The sequence below is a fragment of the Drosophila tropicalis genome, unplaced genomic scaffold (assembly GCF_018151085.1).
Source record: "Drosophila tropicalis isolate 14030-0801.00 unplaced genomic scaffold, ASM1815108v1 contig_845, whole genome shotgun sequence".
Lineage (NCBI taxonomy): Eukaryota > Metazoa > Arthropoda > Insecta > Diptera > Drosophilidae > Drosophila > Drosophila tropicalis.
The window spans coordinates 11681080-11708661 of NW_027173338.1; the positions used below are offsets into that span (position 1 = coordinate 11681080).

The window sequence follows — 27582 nt, forward strand, 5'->3', positions numbered from 1 at the left end:
TTGTTAGTGTTGTTGCTAATGGACGATTCGGTTATGCAGACTCCTATTGGGTTCAGAGTTGCTGCTGTTCATGTTGGTGTTGCTGTTGTTGGTAGTGGTTCAATCTCGACTAGTTGCTGCAAAAGGGCAACAGCAACAACATCAAGAAAATATGAAATTCCAACAACTGCGGGGCACCTTGGACTGACCGTGTGTGTGTGTGTGTGTGTGCGTCGTTTGGTCAAACTCCCAATGTAACCGGTAGTTGTAGTTGGGTAGTTGGTAGCAGTTTCCTCTGGACGTTGCCATCGTGGCCGTTGCTGCTGTTGCCGTCACCATGTCGTCGCTCTTTGGACAATGTTGCCAATGTTGCTCTTATTTCACGAACAACCAAAGACCAAATGGGAGGGATGGTGGAATGCCTTAATTCAGGAATTTAATGAAAAATGCTCTATGAAGCGGTGCAGCAAATTAAAAAAGACGCACAGAGAAAAACTTGAGTGCACAGAAGCTATCAAGCAAAGGAGGAGAGCGAAGAATAAAGAACAAAAAGTTTAAAATTAAAATCAAAGCTGACTTGTTCTTCTCCTCCTTGTGATATATATTATGGCCCAGTGTCCATTACAAGCTGCAGGATATGATGGACTAAAAGTCTTGGGACTGAACCACAAGTGGATAAGGAAACCACCTCAATTAGAGAGATGGGCCATATGAGTTTTAGAATTGGAAATAAACCGACCTAGACTGGGTATCATTTAGTCGAGTCTCTTGAGTCTCTAAGTCAAGCTTCTTTTGTTTTTGTATCCAAGGAGAGCGCCTGCAGTGCGAGATCGGTGGCAGGTGATGCCGTTCAACTTGAGGTTGAGAAGAGGTTGGTTGATGCCTCCGACAACCCAAAGTTGACCAGTTGCGTTTGTGTGTGAAGTTGTTGCTGCTGCTGATGTTGTTGCTGCTGTTGTAAATTACATTTTCCAAATGCTTTTGCCATGTCGAACCAAAAAGCCATGTACGTACATACATATGAGGAATAAAGAAGCTGCCTGCCCCAAGTCTTTGCCATTGTGACTCTCTGCTTCCGTTTTGATTTGGAACACTTGTTGCTGGCCCCCGAAGCTAAAGTTGCTTCTCGCTTATAGATTTGTCCTGCAAAAACAAACGAGAACAACAGAAAGCAAGAACACGAAATTCCTTGGGGATGTGTAGACACACCAACACACACGCAAAATACATGGGACTCTCGACATATCGTCGTCTGTCTTAGTGGAATGGTCATGGATACATGAATGTATTTACCAAACCACTCACAGAGGTCTTGCTACAAGGGATTGCTCCTCTTTTAATTCTCTTTTCGTACTTTTTTAACATTCTGCCTCCACGGTGGTTTATTCTCGCTGATTATGTTGTTGTAGTTTGTTCAGATTGTTGTTGATTTGAGTGTTGATTGTTGTTAGTGGATAAGACCAAACGATACAATGAACAAGAATCCATCCTTTGGTGGTAGCCCCCTGAACATTGATTAAATGATCGACATATATTCTCGAAAGCGAATAAATGAAAACTGAAATCGAAATGAAATCATTCAAAGATGAAGCCGAAGATGAATCGAATGACCCAAAAGAAATGAAAACTAGAGATTGATGTAATATAATTTGGTTTATTAAAAAAAAGGAACTAAACTCTTAAAGATTCTTTACAATTACAGTTAATATTAGTGAATTTCTTTGGCTGGGGGTCAGTAAAATCCTTCTGGTTCCATAATTTCAAAGGTAGACATAGGCCGGACATCGTTTCTATAGTAGTTTCCACCACCTGGGGTGATGGCAGTTGGTAAATTGTAGAATCTCTCCAGGAATGGACTTCTTCGCAAGGTCGGCATCATTTTCGGTTGATAAAACGAGCGTCGCTTCATCGGGTAGTTACCATTTCGGTCTATTTTCTTACTGATTGTTGCAAGCTCTTGTAGGATTTCGTTGTTGATATTCTCCTCACTTTGGAGAGGAATTACCTCATTGGAGGACGACACTTGAGACGGCAGTTTTGGACGAGCCGAACAGCAACAGATGATCAGTGAAATGATCAAAAGTTTTGAGATCGATAAAGACATCTTGATTGTCGGACAGCTGAGGGCAAACTGATATTTCCATTGCCACAACTTGGCCAATATATAGCGGTGGAAAGGAAGAGGGAGCAGGTAGTAGGACTGTGGACTTTACCTAAGCCAATGTTCTTAAGCGATTTCTAATGAGCCAGGAGACAGCTGCCGCCCGACTGCTGCTTGATTCTCTAATCTACCTGAATTGCAATTTTACAACTTGTATTCACCCAACAAACCAGCGATCGACATTCGGACAACAAACTTGTAAGGCAGAGAGATAAAGTCACTTAAACCCAGAGAGGCACAGACTCCACATCCAAAACCCTCCACTCCACTCAATACATCAAACGTTGTCCTGCATTGCCATTTCCATGTTAATCAAACAACCAAATCCATCAACAGGTGACACAGCAACAAGTGGGCGGTGAAGTACGAGGAGCATGGGAGCGACTTTAACTTTAACTGCGACTTCAACTTCAACTACGACTACGACATCTCTGGCCAGACATGTCAGTGCGATAATGGTGCCGCTGCCGTGTGTCTAAAAACAACTTCATTCACAAAAATCTGACGAAAAAAAATAAACGGAGGCAACGCAAAACAAAAACAGAAAAAATAAAGGAAGCTAAAGCCGGGGCCATTAAAAATATCTTGTGTATGCCACAAGAGTAGGAGATACCCAAGACATCCACATCCCAGTTGAGGCAGCAACAGCAGCAGAAGCTGCATCAGCTTCAGCTACTTGGCTACCATTTCCACTTTACTCCAACTTCAACTCGATTCACCAACAGCAGCGGCAGCAGCTGCGCGGGCGGTGGATGGATGTCGGTGACGGTGGCTTGGTGTGCGGATCAGAGGCTAAGGGGCCAGCAGTCTCGGCTATAATATAGCCTCAGAAACATACGCCTAATGCCACATTCATCGACATCCGCCATTTACCTATTTAACCCATTGATGGGCCATGAAAGAATTCGAATGAAATTAAAGACTGCCTCAAAGTCCTTTTATGTTATATTAAAGGATATTTCAACAACTAAATGTGAAACTTTCTTTCATACTACTACAAAACTACTTACTACTACTTAAGCAGTCTCAAAATGTATTTCGAATAAATAATTAGATCATTTTCAAGTTACAAGGCTTTCTAAAAGATATTTTGTTAAAAGCAATAAGGAGTTTTCCAGCATATTGCATACTTTCATGGGAAATTTTCCAATTTTTCCACCTTTTTAACCTTATTTTCTTGTATTTTTTTTAGCAATATTGATTCCTATGTTTGGCATATTCAAATGAAATATTCCTTGGCCACACGTCACATTTTGATTGGGCGGCAACAATGGGTTAAATGATTTCCTAGGCGATTGCTGCTGCGCAGTCGCAACTGTCTACATTTGTCGGCGCTGCCTACAGCTGCCGCCGTTTACTTTTTCTCTACCTCTGCCCAGTCTGCGTTAGCGTCTTCTTCTTCTTATGCTTTGCGATTGGATGTCCAGCTTTCAATTTGCAACATAAAGCATCTTCATCGTGGGCCGCATGAATGGGCAGCAGGAGGGGACCACTATCTATGGGGAATGAGCTATGGGCGGGATGAGGAGGAGCTGCTTGCTGGCATTGACGGTAGGCACTCAGGCGTGCCTTGGCGGTAGTCGCTGACCTTTATTGATTGCTGTTTGACCTCGCTAGGCCATTGTAGTTGTTGCTGTTGCTCTTCGGTTGCTTGGTGCATCTCTAACCATTTGTACTTAGCCGATCGCTGGCAGAGATAGATATGTCTGGGATGGTTTGACTGGGGAGGAGTGGGGAATGGGGTTGAAGTGCCCGCCCACTAGCATCCACAGTTGCAGTTGTTTTGCTTTCTGCCTTCATTGTTGTTGTTGTTGTTGTTGCTCCATTACTTTGCTCATGCCAGTTAATTTATATTCGATGCATCTTCTGTGCTTTTTTTTCCTTCCCACTTTTTGTCTTTTGTTTTTTTCTTACTTCCTTTTTGATGTGTCGTTGGCGAAGTCGAACTCGAGGTAAGGTCGCCATCGTCGTCGTCATTGACGCCTTTCCATGTACTTAGTTAGCATTTTGCTATGCAAAAAGCAGAAACAACTGCAGAGACCCAGGGACAGGCACACTTTCTCAGCTTTGCCTTTGTTTCCAGCGTATCTTGTAGTTTGTTTTGTTTGACAGTTTCTATCTTGAGGGGCTATCATGAAAGTGCCTTCAGCATCCCAAGTATCCAAGCAACCACAGAGCATGCTGTGGTGCCTGTCGTTTTGTTTGCTTAATTGTTTCGATTTCTTCTGTGGGATGCATAAAAATAAATGCTTCTACCCAAGATTGGCAGTGGGGAATTTATTGGAAGACAGTGGGTTAGTGATATGATCATTGAGTTGTACAATAGTGGGTGCGATTCAAACGCTCCCAAACAAATGGACTATCACCTAACTACAAGCAAAGTCATTGATTACCCCTCAATGGGATCCACCAATGGATCCACTTTGAATGTAGTACAGATTAATAAGATGATAAAGCGTCTATTACCTATTGACATTAGATGAAGGCAGAGGTCCGTAAATGTTACGAATATATACGATTTTTAATCGAAGAACCCATTTACTTTTATGGGTAAAGCGACAAAATAATAATTCATTCGGAAATTACTTCCAAAAGTATCTTATTCTAAATTCACCTTAAAACATAATCAAGTAGTTAACGCTAAGATTTGCTCATCATTTGAAAAAGAATTCACCTTATCATTATCGTAATGGGAATCTTCCGATACTCATTTTCTAATCGATTTACATTTGATTGTAGTGATCAGAGGTCGTTTAGGCTCTTCTAATATCACCAGCAAATCAGAACACTTCATAATGATAAATGATCACGCTCTCTTAGTTGAGCACTCTCTGACTACTGCTCTCTTCAAAAGCTCTCTCTTAAATGCTGGTGCCCCCAACTTGGGGGAACATGGATCTCTTAATGGATCTCTCTCTTTTACAGTGGGTCCAACGACAAACCGGACAAGGCTTATATTTATTAAAATGTGTTTTTTATTTAGAAGTTACAGTCCTCAGTCGGACGGAGGGACAGACGGACTCGGCTGTTGATACTGATCAAGAATATATATACTTATGCTACCTTTCGCCTTTCGTAACAACATACATTTTGGCGACTTTAATATACCATTTCACCCTATGGGTGCCTGGCATAAAAATACCTTGTCCGATTTGGGGTGCGAAGCACTGTAAGTCGTGGAAATTCATTCATGATCGTTCGAAAACGAAATGGCCGGCCAGTTATTTTTGCAACGCTGTGGAGTGCGGGTCGTTTTGGAGATTTGACGGGTTTTTGGCGTTCGAAGCTTTTTAGTGTCCAATTTAGCCATAAAGCTTTCTATTAGAATTTGTTTCAATAAACAACAATAATTAGAATAAACGTAAATTAAACAATTAATCAATGCAAACAATAACAATAATACGCGACGATTAATAAAACTTATATACATACATACATATGGGAAAATCAAATAGAAAACAAACAATCATTATTTAATTGTTTGTGAGCCAATAAAAATATATAAAAGAAAAATAAAAACCGTGCCTCTAAATTATTGTACTTAATTTTTATGTACAAAATTACCAGAGCTAAGTGTAAGTGTGTGTGTGTATCTTAGAGAGTGTGTGTGTGTGAGAGCTTATACGTGTATGTGGTGTTCTAGTGCGTGTGTGTGCCTCTTTATCAATTGCTCCACATAACAAAAAAAAAAAAATAGAAAAAAATCCATTTCATTGAAGTGTTTGACAGCAAAGTCAGTCAACAACGGGGTACTACGCTAAAAACTACAAGGAGAAGCAGAGACAGACAGAGCGAGCGACAGAGCCAGAGACTGAGACTGAGAGTGCGATAGAGTGAGGAGGAGGCGCAGCTTAAAACGGTAATTAATACAAACATACGATTGATTTGACCATAAACAAATGATTCAGCAAATTGTTGTTAGTTGTTCTGTGTGTGTGTGTGTGTGCGATAAACACCAACTGTAAATGGTTGAAAAACACTTGGCCCTTTTGCCCGCCGCCGCGCGCTATGACGACGGCTATAATAACTCTTGTGACAAAGCAATCGAAATCATCGAAATAAAGTAAACCAAAACATATGTACATCAAGTCAGTTCGAAGTTAGAGCCAAAGTCGAAGTCGAAGTCGGAGTCGGAGTCGGAGTCAGGTCCTAACGCATGTTTGCAATTAGTGTGCCAAAGCTATTGCTATTGTTCGATGTCGCTGTTAACGTAGACGTCGACGCCGACGCCGACGCCGATGCCGATACCGACAGTAACGCCGACGCAATCGTCATTGCAAAGTAGCACGCGCATATGAAGGGGGAAAGGGACACACACTAACTTTGCACTGTCTCGTTCACCCGCATATGGGCTTTTGTGCTCTTGACAGTCCAACCTCGTTTGATGTAACCTACAGAATTTGCAGTGGGTGTCACAAGCTAATTGTCGTTGATAACAGATAAAAGATAGAGAAATCTATTAAAACTGGACTTAAATAAAAATGTTCTTCAATGCCGACAGAAACAGAAATATTAAAATTAATCCATGGTTTGCCATGCTGTTTAAGGATGATTTCCTTTGTTAGCTATTTATACCCACATTATGATTACTGGGTGCAACTGTTGTTTGACAACAATTTATTCCAAATATGTCAATCAATTATAATTAACCATTTTTATGAAACAATGAATAAATTTTGTATATGTATTCGCTAATGGCGAGTGCCAACTGTAGTTGCGTTCGATCGTGTCTCTGCTTGCCATAATGCTCTTTAACATTTCGTTAAAGTATTATTTGCCATTTTGTCGCTTTCATTAATTGGCCAGTGTAAAGCGGCTACCTGTCAACTTGTTGTTTCGTTTCGTATTTGTTTTTGCAGAGGTTGTTGTTGTTGTTGTTGTTATTGTGTTTGTTGCTATTGTTGCTGTGGGGTTACTCCAAAACGGCAAGTGCAAATGTTGTTGCTTTCTATCACCCCAGCACCGGGTCTACTCTTTCTCCCACTCTCTTCTCTGCTCGTCTCTCGCTGTCTCTCTTTGGTGCGAGCACACTTGTTGCTGCTTGCTCATTGTTTTTACAGTTTTTAAGTGGCGCTCATATCCGGCGTTATTTTGTATATTTATTTATTTTTTTTTTTTTTTTTTGCATTTGCATTTGCTTTAGGCGTTTGATAAGCGCACTTGACTCTTTTCTACTCCTCTTCTCCACCTCCCCCCACCACCTCGTCTCCCTCGCTCTCTCGCTGTTTGCTTCGATCTGTGTCTGTCTATCTCTCTTTACATTTGCCGTTATTGTTACAGTTGTTGTACCTGCATTTCATTTGCATTTTTGCCGTAACCTTCATTTGCTACATCTCTACTTCCTAGTCTTTCCCTTACGAAGGTTGAAGGTAAAAAATTGACACTAGTCACCAAATAAAGATAGTATTTTCGTAAATACATCCTTTCCGGAAGGATATACATACTAGTATTGTATTGTATTGTAGTAATGTATTGAACTATGGAGTTGTAAGGTAGATTTTTCTCTTTTGCGCTCTATCTAGTTGTGATTCCCAACTAGTTTTTGCGCGAACGTAGTGATAGCATTTCAAACAAATTGTTATTATTAGAAAGTTAATAAATTGCATTCTTGACTTACCATACAACAAATCACTAGCTGTGAGGCCCTTCAGTTCACTATTATTCCTATAGTTTTATTTGTTATTAAAGTTGGGTCCTTTTTACTTTGTATAAATAAATATATGTAAACTTTGAAATCAAAAAAAAAGGAAAAACAATTCTATTAATTTTGCTAATGCTACCTGGTTTAGGCATTTGTGGTTGACTTAAGAATCGAAGTTCAGAACGAATCCAAATGAATCACCTTAACAATCACCAACTGTTTTGACATATTGTGCTTTTAGTTTAAAACGATGGCTCATCGAATGTTTAATTGAATTGGTTAAAAAAATTGGCTAATGCATGATAAGTGTAAGTTATAGATTAAGTCATTGAAGCAAATCTCGTTATAGCTAAAAAGAGAGCAAGAGAGAGGGTAGAGAGACAAAGAGAAAAATCAGTTAGCCAAAAGAAATATAGGTAGAGTCGACCCACTCATTGGATATAAATATTTATATAAATTATGCACACATTAACACGTTTTGGCTATAAACCCTAAAAAAGTTCAAATAAATAGCAACAACAAAAAAATACAGAGACGAAATAACATAAACCTTTTAAGTCCTAATACATTTTTTTACACCATGACAAAATATATATGGCTAGATATATATCTATATATTTATTTACTAATATTCGATCGGCATGTCGAATGCTCAAGCTGACTTATTCAGATTAATCTAATCACTACACAATTTATTTGTGTATACAAATTAATATGCACAGACAAGATGAAGAGACAATATCCAGACAGCAAATTTAAGATAGGTCGACGTACATAATACCCTGTATTAAGTAGAAAATATTTAGCCAAGTAAAATTCGCAATGGCCTTCTTTCAGTAATTTTCCAAACTTGAGCGTCCAAGGAGTCCTTGAAATGAAATTTTTCTAAATTTCAGCAGATCTGGCAGATCAGATCTCATGGTTTCTCGACTTCGATAGTTATGTATACCCCTCTTAGCATTTGTTTAAAGGGTAACAACAGAAACAAGAATCTCTCGACAACTTTTGATATTTTAATAAATAAAATATTTTACAAAAAAGAAACAAAAACTAAGCCGAAACGCAACTTAATGAAAACAAACAAGAGCAAGTTCTTCTTGGGAACTAAAGTGCGTGACGTCAACCAATGTGAGAGGGCAGTCCCTCTGTTTGACCTGTCACATTAGCATATGGAATATCTACACAGGCTTTGAACTTTAGCCAAGTTTTTTTTTTTGGAATTTTGGTTTTATTAAGTGGATTGGATCAAAGGCATTTCGAATCAATGTCTGGATCAACGGGTTTAAAGGTTCTCATTAAAAGTGCAGAGCCCAACACGTGCCCCAAATCGATTGGAATAAGATTACAAAAACTAAATAGCAACTGGAGGTTGATTTCAAAAAGCTGGCTTGAATTGGTATCATATCTAAAGCCGTGTACTTAAGATAGAGTACAATGTATGTATCTTATAGACTCAGTCTAGAACCGAGGGAACTTCCTTTGTAAACAAAGTTTGTTTTGCTTTTAATGCACTTCCAGAGAAACAAGAGTTTGGATTCTGCTCATATGATACAAGTTCTTTTCAAGTCACATTTGACTTTAGTTTCATGATGATCTTCACATTAATTCACGCTGCCTTCGCTAATGCAGCTCCCATTTTTATACTGGGTGTGTCTTAACATTCATATAATGTGATAATTTCAGGTTAGACAAGTCTTGTGAGTTTATATACACACATTTATACAGATATGCATATAGTTTCGTGTAGTATAACCGATTTTTGATGACCTTTCCTAGGAACTTCCGTTTTTTTCTTTTTCTTTGGCCAACAACAAGTTGTGTCTGTGTGTGTGTGTGTTTGTTTTTGTCAATGGAATTTGCCAATTCATTGAAAAATATGGCAGAAAAATATAAGAAACCTTTTTAAAGCTGATCAGCATAAAAATTCGTATGCACCCAACTCATATATCATCATATAATCAGATATACACACAACTGCTTACCTCACACTCGCCCAAACTCTCATGCTCTTGTCACTTGATAGAGGAATTGAGGGACTGACTTTAACAAAAAGCGCCCTAAACAATCTTTTTGGTCTCTTCATAAGAAATAAAAAGAAGTAAAATAAGTATATATAAATGCTAATAATAACAAATTCAACAATTTCCTGCGCCTCACCATGATTTTGTTTTTGCCGTTTCATGTCATTAGCGGACTCCAAAGTAAATATTTGATGAAGACAAAACGAACGAACCCGTTCGTCTCCCTTTGGCCACCTCCACTCACCATTTGTGATCGTGTCGTGGGGCCATCGAGAGGGCGGCGGCGTCTTTTCTTTATGAATCTCTTCTCTTCATGTTTCATTTTTCGAGATGAGTTTGGGAGTCGAGTAAAGCGATCGTTGTTGCTGTTGTTGCTTGTGCTGACTGTGACATTTTTGTCACATGAACTCCACTTTATGCGATCGCCAATGATCCTACGGCCAACAACAACAACAGCAATAACAAAATGCCTTATATACTCAGCAATTTTTCTTTATCCACACAACAAATACAAAATAACAAAAAATCACAGTGTGTTTCTGTGTGTGTGTGTGTTTGTGTAAAAGATCACTCTTCATAATTGTATCGATCGTTCGCATTGTGTCATCTTGATGTGAGAGAGATAGAAAAAGAGATCTCTGAGAAGAGATCAGATAGCTTGAACTTGAGGTTAATCTTGGACCACGCTGTGGCAAATAAATAAATAGTTAAAAGTATATTTTTCGTTTGATTTAAGCCGACTTATATGAAATCTGACAAATCACAGTACACATCTATCTCTCGCTTACTCGTATACGGCAAATGATCGAGTGTGCCTCTACCCCTGGCCCCTCATGCACCACACTCCTCTGATCCCATTCTAATGGCGCCCACACCGCACAGTTCAGACTCTCAGACTCTGTAACTCAACACGGCCGTGTGTTAATTGTATGATTGCAAATGTCGTGATTTTTAGTGTGTGTGTTCCCCCACCAACTTCTGCTCCTCCTGGTGTGTGGGTTGCGAGAGGGTGCTGAACTTTAATTAAACGCCAGGCCGAAATTTGTAGTTTTGAACTTTGATAAAATGCGAGTAAATTATGTGGAGATCGGTTATCGTTAATAATTGCAATTTAAAGATCATCTGTGGCCAAACTGACGTAAAGCTTCGCTGCACCACGAAAGCTATGAAGCAATGGAAATATCTGTTTTTTAGTGTTGGTAAAGAAGGGGAAGCATAACTTAACACGAACTATATCCTTGAACAGGAAAACTAACCGAACATTCTGTAGTCAACTAAGACAATTTCAAAGATGCTAGTGACACTTGTCGAAAACGATGAATAATTTTCCAGCATGTTGCATACTTTAAGGGACAAACTTTAATTTACGTCCAATTTAACTTAAATCAAAGCCTACTTGAAGTAAACAGAGTTTCAGTTTTGGTGGACTTGAGGCTACAAATTGTTCAGTGTCACCCGCTGCTTAAAAGGTCCCATCCCTAAAAAGAGTATCCATCGAAACTACATAGCTTGTGGTATAATAAATCAACAAACTGAAAACCTTTGCCAAAGTTAGAACCTTCGCATTTTTTTTTATTTTGTTCACCTTCGTGGTATCTCAACGATCTCGGGCAAGAGTTCATCTTGCGTCTTCCCACATACTCAAGTGTGTGTGTTGGTGTATGTGGTGCAAAATGTCGTTGGGCGCGCTCTGTCAGCATCGTTTGTCACAATGTCAAAAATGCCGTCGCCAGTTCGTCAGTCAGTCAGTCACCTCCAAGCAAATATCGAAGCGTTGGCGCAGATACACGACAAACACACTTGCAATTTTTGTGTGCGGTGTGTGTGTTATTTTTTTTTTCCATCTAAAAATAAAACAACACTGAAAATGCTAATGCCACAGAGAGAGGCACAGAGAGCTGTTGCCCGACCAAACGACCGACCGATCGACACCGTCAACCATCGACCAGACCTCAAATACAAACGCCCGTTTGCCCTCACACACACATAGAAAACTCATGGAGGCAGACACACACACACACACAGAACGACAGACCGAATGACAAACAGACATGTCCCCAAAATGACAGAGCAGCGCCTCGAGTTCACTTCAGTCGAGAGAGTTTGAACTGATCTGAATATACTTAGTATGTGGGTATCTTAAAAATATATATGTACATATGTATCTGTATATATGTACATATAGTCTGTACATCTATACATACATATATGTTTTGACTTCTATATAGAGAGCGGCACACGCTATGTGCCAATCTTTGCTAGGATGCGAAAGTTTTTTATTTAAACTACAACTACAACTCTGTCAGAGGACCAGACTCTGTTCCAAACTGAAGTCGAAGTCGAAGTCAAGGCGTGTGGGCAGCAGCGCGTGTTGAGTTCACCTTTTTTTTTTTTAGAGTTTTTTGCACCAGATATGCTGAAGCCTGTCGCTGGAACATGAGGCAAACATGGCAACCAGCAAAAAAAAAAAAAAACTACAACATTTTAAGGCAAAACTTTTTTTCAACTTTTTTTTTGGAGGCGACAAAGATCGTTCGCGTCTGCTTGAGACTGCTTTTTAAGTGGCTGCTGGTGCTGCCTGCTTAAGAGGTCAGGTCGTGTGGCAACTGTACTTCAAAAAGTGACACCTGCAAAATGGAATGGAACAAAATGAAATGGAGGTCAAAAGAGACACACACACAGAGACAGAGACCCGAGGAAGCAGATGAAAATGGCGAGAGGGGAGATGATTTGATGGACAGGTTTGAGTTTGAAAAGTGAAAGAAACATGCAATGTCTGGGAATGATGGAATGAATGCTGTTGCTGATGATGATGATTCACTAAAGGCGAAATAAACCCTCTTGAAAATATTAAACAAAAGGAAAGCCCAAAAAGATTGTTTATTTTCCAATTAATTATAAGATTGTTTTCATTTCCAAAAAATTGCACTGCTTGTTCGCTTGTAGATCTAAGGATAATTTGAACTGCTTCTTCTCTTATGTGGAGCGTCACTGCTACACATCTGTAAGAGATTACAAATGATGAACATTTTATGAACTTTCCCGATCTTCAATCATGAAATTCATCTCAAACAAGATCTTCAAGTAACATTTACTTTATTTTATCGAGCCATAAATATTTTTCAGGGTGTAGGCTATATATTTCACATGCAGCATATATGTATGTATGTATGTAACTATGTATGAGAATTGTAGTACCATATAACGAACGACATCCACGCAGAACATCAATGAATCAAAAAGCAACAGCAAAATAACAGAAGACACCAAAGCAAAGGTAGGATGGGATGGTTTTGGTATTGAGATGGGATAGAGGGCAAGGTGAGAGGGCGCAGCATCTCCGACGTCGACCAAAGTTGACAACGCGATACCGCAAAATGCCGCCAGCTTGGCTGATGAGGGGCAAGTCAAAATGTACATATGTATGTGTATGTGTGGGACGATCTCCAATGTTGCAAACACACAGAGAAAAGAAGAGTAGAGGATGGCCTGAAAATACGGCAAAAAGACATTTGGACAGCCATACAATTGACTCGTTTGCCAAACACGCGTCAAAAAATTCAGCTCCATATAAACAGTTTTGAACCAACAAGCAAAAAACCAAAAAAAAAAAAAAAAAAAAAACTGCAAAGACTTTAACAGAATTGAAATTTTCAGCCTTGCATACAATACAATGAGAAGAAAGACAAATATCGTTTGGGGTAACACATACTTAACCTGTGGCAGGTTGTTGCTGTTGTTTTTTTGTTGCTTCCTTACTTTTGATTTGGGTCCAATTTTATTCACTTATGCTAAATGAGGTGCCAAGAATAATATGCAGCTAAACAGAGAGAGAGAGTAAGTTTTTGTGCCATATTTCTTGGGCAAAGTTTCACAAAGGTCTGATCTAAAAAGATTCTTCTCAGGGGTCCTGAAAAATGTGCTTCAGGTTATTTGGATCTTGAGGTGTACTGCTTTCCTAAGCAGTGTGGATCTACTAATCCTTTAGTGACAATGTGATTTCAATATTATTTGAATACTAGAATTATTACACCAGATTTTATTCAAAGGTCACACACATCACAAAGTTGCTATTTGGCTAATATGAATACTTGCCAAAATGTCTATGTGAGTCATTTATAAAAGTATTTAACTTAGTATATAAATTTACCTATTTCTCATCAAAAATCAAAAAAAGAGAATCGTTTTTCTGGCGGTTTTTCATTTATTATTATGATTCTTTTGCGTCTTGTCATTTGACTTTTTGCCTGGCCAACAGAAATTCACATTTCTACACACATACCTACATATGTATGTATATATGTATGTATAGATGGCAAAAATGTATCTCACAGATACAAATATATGTACATATCTACATCCCATGACATGACTGCCTGCCTTTTGTTCTGCAGTTTGAAGAATTATACATATACCTACATATATACATATATATATAAAGATGTATATATATATATGTTCTTCTTTTTGGTTTTTTGTTTGCAAAAGATCACAGACCTTCTGACCTCTCTCTTCCTTAGCTGAGCGCCCTGCATACAGCACAAAAACGATGGAGATGGCAAAACTGAATACAGAGAGAGATACAGATACGTACACCGAAGTACTACAATATATGCATGTCCTACCCCCTCACCCCTCGCCGATCACCCCTCCCGTTTAACCCCCATGCCCCAGTGGACTCAGAGGCAGCGGGCAGCGGCAGCGGTTGTCGGTCGCAGTTCTAAAAATATTTTCGCCGCCAACTCAGGTCGCATATCGTCGGTCGCCTCTGTTTTGCCTGAAATTTGTTGTTTTTGTTTTTTCTTCGTTTTGGGTTAAGTGTGTGTAGGGGCGGTGGGAGGGGTGGTGATCTCTCCTTTCCCACTCTCTCTCAAGCAGCCGGACTAATTTTTTTCCGATGTTCTTTTTAAGGTTGTTCAGGTCGATTTCGATTTACATAGAATTCGTTTGTTCGTCTGCTGTTTCGTCGAGTGAGTGTGTTTTTGCTTCACTTTTGTTTTTATTTTATTTTATTCTTTTCTTTTTTTCATTAGAATAATGCGATATAGGCAATTAATATGCATATGTTTCGACGAGTTCAATCGAACAACAACTGGGCAAATAGGAAAGTGCAATGGAACACCAATGGAACAACAATTGTACTGACGACGATGACGATGGGCTGTCCGCCGTCCATCCGTTCCGTCCAACTGTATTTCTGTCTTTACGACAACGAGTGACGAGGCCAAAGTATCAAATGGCCAAAGCGACACAGATACGCGTCTACAAATACAGTTGCAAGGCAAATACGCCTACACTTTGTTCGAAGCCCCTCCCTTCACTTTATGTTTCCTCCAACTCCTTCCCGCCACGCCTTTTTAGTTGCTGTTGTTGTCGCCGTTGAATGCATCTAATATGAAGTTGTAAGGCCCATGTATGGCTTTATCGCTTAGATTCGTAGTCGTAATCGCTGTCTGTTGCTGTTGTTGCTGCTATTTGTACGTGTATTCGTCATGCCAGCTCATTCCCATTGCTACTTGAACTCTGACCAGCTGACCTTCATTGAACCCTTTTTTCCTCAGTCAGTTTGTGCGAGTGAGTTTGTGTGTGTGTGTGTGTGGGGCTAAGAGTGTTCGGGCTTTGCCATGCAGTTCATGTCAGACAGACAGACAGTGAGAGAGAGGGAAAGAGAGAGAATTCAAGCAAATCAGTGAATGATAGCAGCAGAGTAAAGAGCAACCAAAAGCATGCAATACAGTAGATACTGAGTATAAAGACGATGATCTTTTAACTAAATTTAAACGAATATATATACCAGAAATAGAAAATGGAGTAAAGTGTTATGTGTAATTATTTGATTTTTGACTATCCTTCGTACTTTAATCGTATTTAATCATTAAAATTGTACGCGATCAGTTTTCAAAGTGCTCTCTTTGCCACCTGTGCTTATCACTTTGTTGCCCATGTGAAATCTGTACTGTACTACAACTGATAAAGCTCACACATCAGCTCTCTCTCCCTCTCTTTTCAACTGACTGTCCCATCTCTCTTAGACTTTGGGGCTCTCTCTTCGCTGGTTTGTTTTGCTTTTGACAGCTGTTTCTTGTTAACTCTGCATCTGGTTCGTTCTCGGTTGCGATATTCAGTCTTCTCTCTTTGCACACTCTTTGGCTCTCTTTGCCGCTCTCCAATCACTTGGGGCTCTCTTGGTGGCCTGCACGTGTAATGAATGTTTGCGGCTTTGAGTATCTTTTTTGTCGTCTTCTTCTCCGTGTGCGCTCCCTCGGTGTGTGCTGTTGTTATTATTTCGCTTTATATGCTTTTGTTGTTTTTTTTTTTTGTTTGGGGCTTTCCATGCTCCGTACTGGGGGCTGCGTTTAGTACGTTTCCGTTCGTCGTAGTGCGAGTCATGTGAGGACGGGGAAGTCGTCGTCGACTGTGAATAGAGAATGTGAGAGTGAGAGAGCGAGCGAAATAAATAAACGTAAAGCCGATCGCCGTGGCGCGTAAAGTGCAGCACATAACCATAAGATACTTTTTGTTTTTGTTTGCCGTATTGTGTTATATAGTTTATCTTTTACCTGTAACGGATAGTCACACAACACACAACAGAAAAAATGTATCTCGTAACTAAATCCCACCTAAAAATAACCCACAACAGATAAGAAGCAAAACCAAAAACGCATTCTGCATTTATCTCATAACCAGTGTAAAAAATATATATATACATAGCTCACGTGTCTAACGTGACAAATTGACAAGAGACACAGAGAAAGAGCGAGAGAGAGAGAGTGAAGAAAAAATCTCTTATTTTTTATGATCCGTGAGATGAATGTATGGCACGTGACCAGCAATTAATGAATGACTTATAGTGTGAGGGGAGGAGAGGAAGCAGCAAAGTGAAGTTTCTGTCAAAGTGAAGTGAAGAAATAGTTTATAACTTATGCAAAATCATTCAACCACTGAAGTGAAACACGAAATGGGAGAAAAAAACAAAATTTCGTATTAAAAGGTTCAAGTGAAAAAGTCAAAAGTCAAATATTCCAGCAACCAGGAATGAAATCATTTGCAAACGACAAAATTTGTTTAAAGGTTAAACATACACAAATGTTAATTATACAACAAATCTCAGAAACGTGTATAACGCATTTATAAAAAAAGAAGAATAAAATCCACAAAAAGATATACATGCATACATATAATATATGTACATATGTATTCCTTACACAAATGTATAGGTACAATATTATCGCAACGGAAATCCCCCTTAAAAAGTGCAAGCCTCAGCAAAAGTGCATCCAAAGTAAATCTAAAAAAGTGCACAAATAACAGGTTCATTTTTTGTTGAAAACAAAACAACATTAAAAAGTAATAAAAACAATTTAGAAACAAAATATATATAACGTTTACTTTTTGAAGTAGTCAAAGTGAAGGAAGAGGCAAAAGCTGAACAGGCGTCGGCGGCAAGTTTACTTTGGTTTTCGTTTCCATTTGACAAATTGACAGCAGTTCCCTCAGTCATTCAGTCAGCCAGTCAATTCGTCAAGTCTCCCATTCAGGCACAATAGATCGGAACGTCTCGTCGTTGTCGGTTGATGAGTTTGAGGGCAATCAACGTGAAACAATCAAAAAAGGTAAATTCAAATTTTCAATTTGAAAATGCAAAAAGCTGTTTAAATATTTGATAGCTAACGTGACCTTAAACTTTTTCCTTTGTTTCATTTAAAAAAGAATAACAAAGTTAAAAAAAGGTTAAAGTTATTTGTCGATTTGTTGTTGTTGTGGTTTTTTTAATGAGAGAACTGTTTCGAGTTGTCAGTCTGAGAATTGAACTCAGTATTGGTTTGTCATGGACTCATGACTAATACACAATGCTAACAATTTCCATAAAGTCAGCCAATTAAATATTAAATATTTTATAAAAGTATTTATCAATGAATCTAAAACAAACTGAATTCTTTTTGTAGTCATAAATATCAAATATTTACCCTAAGAATACAAGACACTAAATAAAAAATGATGCATTTATTTGAATACTTTTGTTAACAAATGTATATAATGATTGATAGTTTTAAGCTCGATCAACTTAAGATAGGCTCAAAAACTATTCCAAAGGAAAAGACAAGAAAAGTGTCAATTTTAGAAACAAATCTGAACAAAATTTATACATATAAAATAACCTTAAGTATCCTTTAGAATGTTTTTCAATATTTTCTATCATGGATGAAATGGAAAACGAATTTTAGATTCTAGAATATTAATCGTTCGATTCTTCTCCTGCTAACAACAAATGGCAGGTAATATCACTTTACTACCAAGAGAAAAATAATAAAAATCTTCATCATTTGACAACAAGTAAATTAATTAAACCAACACCTAGCATAGACATATTTTATAGCCAAGCAGCCGACTCAACAACATAAAGTCATCAACACTACTCTACAATAACAACAACAACCAAAAAAGAAGAGAAAAAACGTTAGAAATAAAAAATAAATAATTGAGAAAAAAAGCAACTACGAGTACGTACAAACTACAACTACTTAAAGACAATACAAACAAAGATAAATTAGCAACATAAATGGACAAAACAACAAACGACTAAAATGGCTTACAAAACTTACCAACTTAATTGAAGAGAAGAAATATGGCGAAATAGTGTTAAAAAAATAAGTTTTATAAACTCATGATTTGTCTATTTCACTTTTCTTTTCCAAAGACTTAGTTTTAATACCCTCATTGTTTGGGAATTTCTGGGGTATATTCGATTCTGATCAGGTTCCTGAGAATATAAAATAATTTTGCACGGATTTAAGTATAAGAATGAAGTCTTACGAAAGAAGTCTTCAAAATCTTCACTTTACAATACTCCAATTGAGTTTGATTAATAAATCTATATGGTTGTTATTATTATCTTACGAATTGTTTAATAAGGTTGGTCAATAAGAACGACAAAATACGAAAAAAATGTTAGTTAAAATTAATCCAATTAGACTGCATAAGAGCAGGGTCGCCTTGAATAATTCACACTGTCTGGCAACCTTCGTACGAGGGCTGACTAATGCAATAAAACTGAGTTGCCAATATTTTGCAAGTGTTCTTTGCAGCCGAAGAAGAAGTTCAATTAGCATATCAACTGATCTGTGTTAAAATTACGCTAAAATACAACATACAACCCATTGAGGGATATCTAACAGTCGATATAGTGATTAAGTATTGAAGTTAACAATATATATGTATTTCATTTTACTTATTTCCTGCCTTCACTTTGTCGATTACTTGCAGCAGCCACAACACCAACAAAAGCAACAAAGTGTGTGTGGGAGAGAGGGAGAAGGCAAATCGAATCGGTGCGTTGAGGTGTTTGACAATATGTTGAGCCCCCATAATGAAGGAAATTGATACGGAGACAACAGTAGTATGGCCAGCCTGGTGTTATTCCGGTAAGTTACCATCCACATCCACATTTATTTATTTGTATATGTTTCGCCTCCCTCGTTCATGCCCCCAAGTCACACACACAAGTATAAATATTTCATTTACTGCCTTTGTTCATATGTGTGTGTGTGTGTAGTAACAACAATAGAGAAAGAAAATAAAGTAGGTGTTGAAAGTTCAACTATCGTTTTACGCTACTTTTTTCTTGCTCTATTGTTAGGCAAACGCATGAAGGGTATGCACGACTTTTAAAAAAAGTCTCTGATTAGTTTAACTTTCAATTAGCTGATGTATCAAATACCATTTCATTTGATTTAATTGTTGTAGGTCGCAAAAGACTTAAAGAAATTATAATTTCCTTTACATCCTATACATTTTTTATAAGGATGTTCAAATTGTTTTGATCTCACCAATTTGATCTTCACCCATCGTGTGTCTGGAAAACTTCAGCTTTTAAGGGGTATCTGACTGGTCGATATTGCTGCTAAACGCTGCATTATTCTTATGGTGATTTTCGAATTGATTGTTGTTGTTGGTATTTTCGTTTTGTATTACTTTCTGGGCTGAGGCGTTGAGAGACCTCGTTTTCCCATTGTTATTGTTGTTTGTCATCATGTCGGCCGTAAGTTATACCGGTCGTATACTGAACGTTTCGGTCAGTTCGGTAGTTTTGGCCTACTGGCAGCAGGGGGGACAGTTTATGACCAATGGTTTTGTTTTCTTCTCTATTATTTTTGTGACTGCTGCTGTAAATTTGTCTTGCCACGGTGCAGACCTTTAGCTTTTGATTATTTATATGGGTGTGACATTTTAGTCTTTTTCTTTGACATATTAATTAGATAGAGTATGAGGGGGAGTGAGGGAGGCGAGGAGATGGCCTCTCGTTATGACTGTCTCACCTTGTATTTGGCGATATTCAGATGCCGTTTTAACTGACCAACAACTCAAGTCAAGTATTCATTCATTTTGGCTAAGCTGATGTCATGGCCGTTTGTCACCTTTGACTTTTTGCTTACCGGTCACTCTCAGATCGCATGCAAAAAACGAGAATTTTTGCCGACATGCATATAGAAAAAACACCGAATGTTTCAAAAGAAAAAAGTAAAAGGTAGAACACATACACAGACAACAAAAAAACAAGTAAAAAAGTAGCCACTTAACGAGCTTATAGTAGCATATTGCAAAACGGGATAATTATTTATCTAAAATAAGAAGAAGCTTAATCGTTTTTTATTTGCTTCTTTCATTTTTTATATCTTCTTAATATGTCATATTCTAACAATGGAATTATACTGCAGCTCATCAAACAGGTGTTTCATGTCTCTGGAATGAATCCAACGTTTGGATAGATCAAAATGGATAATGTGTAATCATAACCTTTAACCTTTGATATCAGGTGTTGAAAGTAACATTTCGTATCCAATAATAACTTAAATGTCCGATTTATTGATCTCTATCATATCTGGTTAACCGAATAAAGGATAACAGAATCAGGATAACTAAAATTTCACTGTACTTTACAGCAGTTACTGTTGTTGATCGTCATGTGTAACCTGTAAACGTAAACTGTACTCGGCTCGAGTTGAAATAACTTAATTTCTTTCAACCTTTTGACCACTCCCCAAACGAACAAAAAGACAAAAGTCGAAACCGAAATTAAGAATTCAGCATGCAAATTTTTTTTTATTAAATAAAAGTACATAAAGCTGAAAAATTCAATGCGTTTTGGGATTTTGCTTCTCTTTATTGACCGGCTCCAGCTTGGGGCACCCTCATATAAGGCAATTCGATGTGAGAGCCAGAGAGAGAGAGACAACGAGAGAGACAGAGAAAGAGACAAATGAACGCCCAAATGGCCGACAAGTGGCGATAAAAAACGTATCGAGCAGCAGCAGCTTTAAAATTAAAATAATCAAAAATAAAAATAAACAAGCACAGGCAAAAGCCAGGCCAAAACGACTCCACCAAACGAACTCGATGATCGTGATGATGATGATGATGATGATGAAAAAGATCGCCAGGCGCAAAATTAAAATGCAAAACGAGTCAGGAGGAAAGAGAGTATAAAGGCAAAGGCGATGGCAACAAAAACAAAAAAGGTACAGAAGCGACCCGTTTCGACCAGGCTAATACAAATGCAACAACATCAACAAAAAATACTTATACACAATATCAATATGAACAGAGCCAGAGCAATGCATTATAACCTTTGTCTTCTACGGCTGCTGTTGCCGCTCTTGGCACTCTGCTTGAATTTTTCCATTTTGCTGCTTTTGGGTCTCGCGTCCCGGGTGCCGGGTCTTGGGTCTTGGGTCTCCCTCTCCACTCAGTTTCGAAACCTTTGACGCGAACTTATGCCCTGCGAATGGCCATGGAATGTGTTTTTGTGCCCGTCGTCTGGTGGGACTGAAAATCGAGAACTGAGAACTTAACGCAGTTAAGTCAAGAAAATAAAAATGGCAATAAGAGGTTAAGGCTGCTGTATATTTATATTTTCACTCGTCCATCGGACAATACACGACTATGGAATACTCTGAACGACAAAAGATCTTCTCAGCTAGTAGATGAAACGTTTGAAAAGCTAAAATTGATGAAAACTCGATCATGTCTCTCAATTGGATAGAGTATCCTAAGAGTACAGATTGTTTTATATGCCAATGGCGTGTGCAGTTGCCGTTGACTGCGCAGTCGCATCAGCGGTGGCTCCGCCGACGAGAACGATGACGATGACTTCGACGACGAACCTCATCCATTATGTCTGGTCAACTTTGCACTCCGGCGCGGCAGTCAAACGACTTGAGACACGCACACTTGTTGCTCTTTTGCCTTCGCCTTTGCCTTTGCCTTGCCTTTTGCTTCTCGATTGCATGCCACAAGAGTTTGCTAGTTGCAGTTGCAGTTCTTCACTGCACTTATTTATTGTTTGTTGTTGTAGTTATGATTTGCGATTTTTTTTCTTTATTTTGTTGAGCCTCTCTCTATCTCTCTCTCGCGCGCGCGTACTCTTCTCCACATATCGATGGCCACTTGGGTTTTGCCTGATGCTTGCTCCTGCTGCTCTTGCTGCTGCCTTCCAATGCCGCACGGTAGCCGCCGCAGGGCGCAATTATGCCACTTGTTGGAATTTCACTCAAGACTCTTGTACTCAAGAGATCGTGTCGGTGTGTGTGTGTGTGTGTGTGTGTGAGAAGAGTGTTTTGTATGGTGCGCGGATTTTAATTCATTTGTTTTGTTTTCTGATTTTTTTTTGTTCGTTTTGCGTTAGCCTAGAATCGCAAATGAGCAAAACGTGTAAATTATACGCGTCGCGGTCACAGCCAAAAGCAAATAAAAAACTCCGTGTGTGTGTCGAATGTACATATGGGTGTTGGGTGTGTGTGTGTGTGTGTGTGTGTGTGTGTGTGTGTGTGTGTGTGTGTGTGTGTGTGTGTGTGTGTGTGTGTGTGTGTGTGTGTGTGTGTGTGTGTGTGTGTGTGTATGGGTTCAGAGCATATTTCTCGCAATTACACAACATTTTGTTGCCCTCAAAACCAACGAGTGTGTTTGTGTGTGGGTGTGTTGCCGCCTAAGGACCGATATGTATATGTAGATGATGGTTATTGGCTGACAGTCAACTCAACCTTAACTCAACCGAGAGCTCAAAGCTCAGCTTATTTGTCACCCCAATGTCTCCTACGTGGCGAAGTGACGGCACACCCGCGTCTTTTGTCAACGCCACGACGTTTATTCATCATCTACCCCAGCTCTGACCCGAACCCACTCCCCCACACCATTCCACACCACACCACACACACAGCATCGATAATGAGTCGGTCTTGACATTTGCTCTGTCTCTTGAGTTATGTTTATTGTTTGGAATGGAATTCTTTTTTTGCACGAGCGCGAAAAAGTCTTTGGTTTTTTTTCAAGTGCTCCATGTAATCCATGGACATTACAGTTAGCTGCAGACCTGTCATTAGGGTCAGCTCTTGATTGTTTGCGGCCCATACAATGGATACGGAAATCTAAGAAAAGATGAAAGATGAAAAGTTGTATTGAAAGATGGAAGTTTAACTGGTCTAGGAATACGTAAAAATTAACAATATTTGGCAAGGTTTTAAACAATTGAACTAAGCTTAAATTGATTCATTGAAATGGACTTAGACTTAAGAATCTACTTTGTTGAACTAGGAAAACAAGAGAGATAAATGTGGCCCAATCACAGGGAATTTTTTATTCTGTTCAGATTTTGCCAAACTATCCTAAAAACAATGGAATAAAATACATAATCTTAAAGGTATTAAATGAATTTGAGTAATTTGTTGTTAAAATCTCCCAGAAGTTCTCTCACTCTTCCACATTGCTAATCCAATTCTCGTTGGTGGAGAAAGTTCATTAAAGTCACTTTTGCTGACCTTTTCGTACATTTTGCACATTTGAGCATCTAATTGAATAATAATTGTTATTAATTAAGCACTTTTAGCTTTAAAAACATAGGAGAAAAAAACCAACAAGCAAACAAAGCACAAAAAAAGGTGACCACAAAACTTTCGAAACGAAAAAAATTTCTAAAATTCCCATTTTGAAGAGATCTCTGAGAGTTTTGTGATGGAAGTTTTGTGGGCAGGTACGAATAAAATAGCAAATAATTAAATAATAAAAAAGAAGAGAGACGAACATTGCTTAGTTTTTTTCACTGTGTGTGTGTGTGTGTGTGCAGCTTTTTACATTAACAATTGAACTTGAACTCGGCTGCCGTATGGGTAAGAAATATGTATTTAACTTTAGGCGCCCATAAATTTCAAGTGTAACTCTTGGCTCTCTTCATTTGGTGTGTGTTTGTTCGAGTGTGTGTGTATGTGTGTGTGTGTTAACCATGACTGTAACAAATTTAACGAACGTCATTGAAATGCCATGAAAAAAAGCCGTGTAATTGTCAAGTCCAAGAGCGCGCGAATAATATATATACATATATACATATATATAAAAAACACACTAACAAACATAGCCACAAAAACTGCTCAATAAAAAAATCAACAACAAATGCAAAGTTGCGCCTTGTCCATTAAAAGTAGCGAGTCCAAAACTCAAGTTGTTTCCAAAGTTTTTGAGGCAACTTAACTCAACTCAACTCACATACCACAAGGTTGATTCTCTCCAATATATACACACATATAAACCAATATATATTATTATATTGTTGTCTATATGGGGTTGGGATACCAATGCGTAGCCCCCGCCAATACACAACAATGAAGAACAGGCAACGCTTTTAGAATTCAATTAAAAAATCATTGAACGAGACTCTCGCTCGCGCTCCCTAATGGACACAGGCAGCACCGAAACACTGGGAGCTGCCATGGAGAAGGAAGAGGAGACCAATGTGAAGCGGCACCGGCGACGATCATTGGCGCAGATATTGACAAAATGTCGCAACGTGAGCACAATATTGATGTGACTTGGCAGAAATAAATATATGTATACTGTATAAAGACTAGAGAAGTCAGCTTTGGGGTCGGACGTCTGATGAGGGAGCTTCGCCTCAACTTATTAACATTGCTCAGTTTATAAACATACCTGCGCAGAGGCAAGGGTTAAGGGAGAGGGGGAGCAACCTGTGCCATGACAAATAGTAGGTAAGGCCTTTTACGATCTCAAATTATCATGCTGTAGATAACAAGACAGATGAGACTCTACATACACATAAATACAAACAAGAAAATTTGATTGAACCGAAGGTTTACATATATGTATCTTGAAATACGTTTACGTCATGATCACTTGGTTCTGTTCTATGTCTTAGCTTAACTTTCTAACCCATCCTTCCCCACCCATACTATAATTGCCTAACCTTATCCAAAAGTCATCACTTAATTGGAAATAAATTGCATGTATAATGTCTAAATTCAAGGGACCAGCCGCTCTTATCTAAACCTAACCTTACCTCAGCGTATTTGCCTTACCTTACAATAGATTTAGAATACATATCTGTTTCGAACTGAAGCTGTCTTAGCCTCCTAATTTGCTCCAATCTTAGCTAAATATCAATAATTTCCGTCAATTATCCTTAAATTGGCTGTATATCTGCATCTGTGTTCCAGTTAAGAACGTTAATTATTCTTCATTTCAACGGATTATTGATATAGATCTCAAGAAACAGCAAAGAGAAGCAGGGAGAGTGTTCCAAAAAGAGTTTCTCAATCTTTGTTTGCCTTTTCTTTTCATTTCATTTGAAGAATTTCGTATTGCTGCCGTTTCGTATTTTGTTTGCCTCCTTCACGATGCGCGTGACCCCAAACTTAAAAACCGATTCTCACTTGGCCAGGTTTTTTATTTTGTATTTGTTGTTGGTTTATTTATGCTTTGGCCTCGCTGGCTTTATGACACCCAAACGTGTGTGTAAGTGTGCGTGTGTGTGTGTGTGTGTGTGTGTGTGTGTGTGCACATTTCGATGGCTTGACTCTGTTTGATTATTCAATTTGAAAGTTATTCATTATGTGATCACGTACTCCGAGTGAGCGAAAGAGAGAGAAAAAGACACTGATCAACAGAAGAAGTACATACTATACAACTGAAAAGGTCAATGTTCGTTTAGACGGATTGTCAATTATTTGGCCAAATTGAATTCTTCTGCCAACACGTTTTATGGCCTTCTTCTAATGAACTTTTTCAAACAGTTTACGACTTTTCAGCAACTTTGCTACGGCTCTAACCTCAAAATTAGTTGCCACATTAAATGAGACTTCCTGTTTTTGTTTTTATTTCATTGTGTGTGTGTGTGTGTGTCAGTATCTCTATCTCGTGTCAAGAGAATCCTTGTGGCAGCCGCAAATGACAAAAAATTAACAGATACTCCTACTGTTCCCCCCTACAATTCCCTTTACTCTTCTCTCGGTAGGTCTCTAATCTTGAGTTGTTGTCTTCTGGCTAGCCTAGCCCAAGGGGTAAGGAAGGGAGTAAGTAGGAGGCCGGCAGGGAGGGGCGCCCATGCTGTAAAAATCGTCATTAAATTGTTGCTGATTTTTATGTCTGACTAGGTAAGTTTTGGTCAGAGGTTCTTCAGCTTCACTTTTGCCTTTTCTTGCCGTTTTATGTTTACTTACCCCGTTTTTTGCGTTTCCTCTTTTTTCTGTCTCTCTTTTCTCTTGATGATGTCTCAATTAGTTGGCCTCTTGTGGATTTTTGTTTGGTGGTTAAAGGGGAAATTGCCTAGAGACTTGGTTGAGTGTATATGGCAAAGACATAGACATGATGCTGGTAGATGGTATTTACGGAATGTTGACTGAAACTATTAAAAATTGTACAGGAAATCTCAATGTGGCATGAAGAGGTTGAGGATCTCGTTATCTATCTCATTGAAGAGCAGGATATGGCAAGTGATTAAGATTCAAAGATAATGCAACTTAAAATGAGAGAGAAAAAAATGGCAAATGAGATGGAACAATTTGATTGGTCAAATTATTTCGTCCATTATCTTTAAGACTATTTCATTGGTTGTTTGAAATCCTTCCTTGCTCTCCTCTTCTGAAGGAAGCTTATTAACCAATTTAAATGCAAATGCTTTACAATTGAAACGTAAAATCTTAATTCTTAAACCATAACTAAAACACACCTTAATCACAGTCAATCATCACGACTTCACCATTCTCAAAAGAATCTACGGAGACATCTGCAATGGTTGACCTGCCACATTTATTATCGTACAATCGTGCTTAAAATAGAGTGTCCCTTTTGAATGTGGGACGCACTTGTACAAGGATCGACTGAAACTTAAGTTAGTTAGAGCCCATTGGTTTATATGACCATGCGATGGCTCCAAATGGCAATTTCTTCTAAAGAACTCCCGTCTTTGTCATTCCTTTTTCGATCTGTTTTTGGTCATCTAAACTTGGTGTTCCTCTTGTTCGGCCACAAGCTAGCTGTCACCACAAAAAGTTATATTCCACTTGTAGTGCGCTGTGTGTGTGTGTGTAAGTGTATTATGCAAATAGTTCTCTTCACTTCTAAATAACTGTACCTAAATATGCATATGAGCCAGGAGAAACTGCATAAACATTTATTACACACCACAACCATATAAGAGACCTAGCATAATAGTTCAATCACTTGTCGCCTCAAAAGCATCTGCAGCTCTTCTTTCTCCCTCTGTCTCTCTTTTCCTATCTCTGTGGCTGTCATTCCTTCCTCTATTTGTCACAGACACCAATTTCGTGTGACAAATTTGTATGCCACAACACAAAAAAAAAAAAAACCAAAAAGATCGTTTTCTATGCCAAATATGATGAGGAGAAGAGAAGGAGAAGCAGACTCAGACTTGACTTAGTTGGAGTTGCAGTTGGAGTTAGAGTACTTTATGCCCAGGTTGATTCCGTATTCAAATGTTT

At 38.5% G+C, this 27582-nt stretch overlaps 2 protein-coding genes across 7 annotated transcripts in view; one reads left to right on the top strand and one right to left on the bottom strand.

The window, feature by feature from the left end:
- Window positions 1-7938, bottom strand: part of LOC137580421 (uncharacterized) — a 29328-nt gene extending 21390 nt beyond the window's left edge. For both annotated transcript variants that reach the window (XR_011033005.1, XM_068294457.1), the window contains exon 1: window positions 7758-7938. The gene's annotated coding sequence lies outside the window, so the exon portion shown is untranslated. The remainder of the gene's footprint in view (window positions 1-7757) is intronic.
- The window catches only part of Samuel (SAM-motif ubiquitously expressed punctatedly localized protein), a 58332-nt gene continuing 36129 nt past the window's right edge, over window positions 5380-27582 (top strand). Inside the window, exons 1-2 of one of the 5 annotated variants that reach the window (XM_068294450.1) lie at window positions 5380-5999; window positions 19067-19224. In XM_068294450.1, coding sequence (XP_068150551.1) covers window positions 19170-19224 — 55 coding nt within the window. In that variant the 5' untranslated portion in view covers window positions 5380-5999; window positions 19067-19169. Of the gene's footprint in view, window positions 6000-17081; window positions 17416-18943; window positions 18995-19066; window positions 19225-27582 lie in introns of those variants that run through there. The other 4 variants (XM_068294453.1, XM_068294451.1, XM_068294452.1 and 1 more) reach the window with 4 other exon arrangements.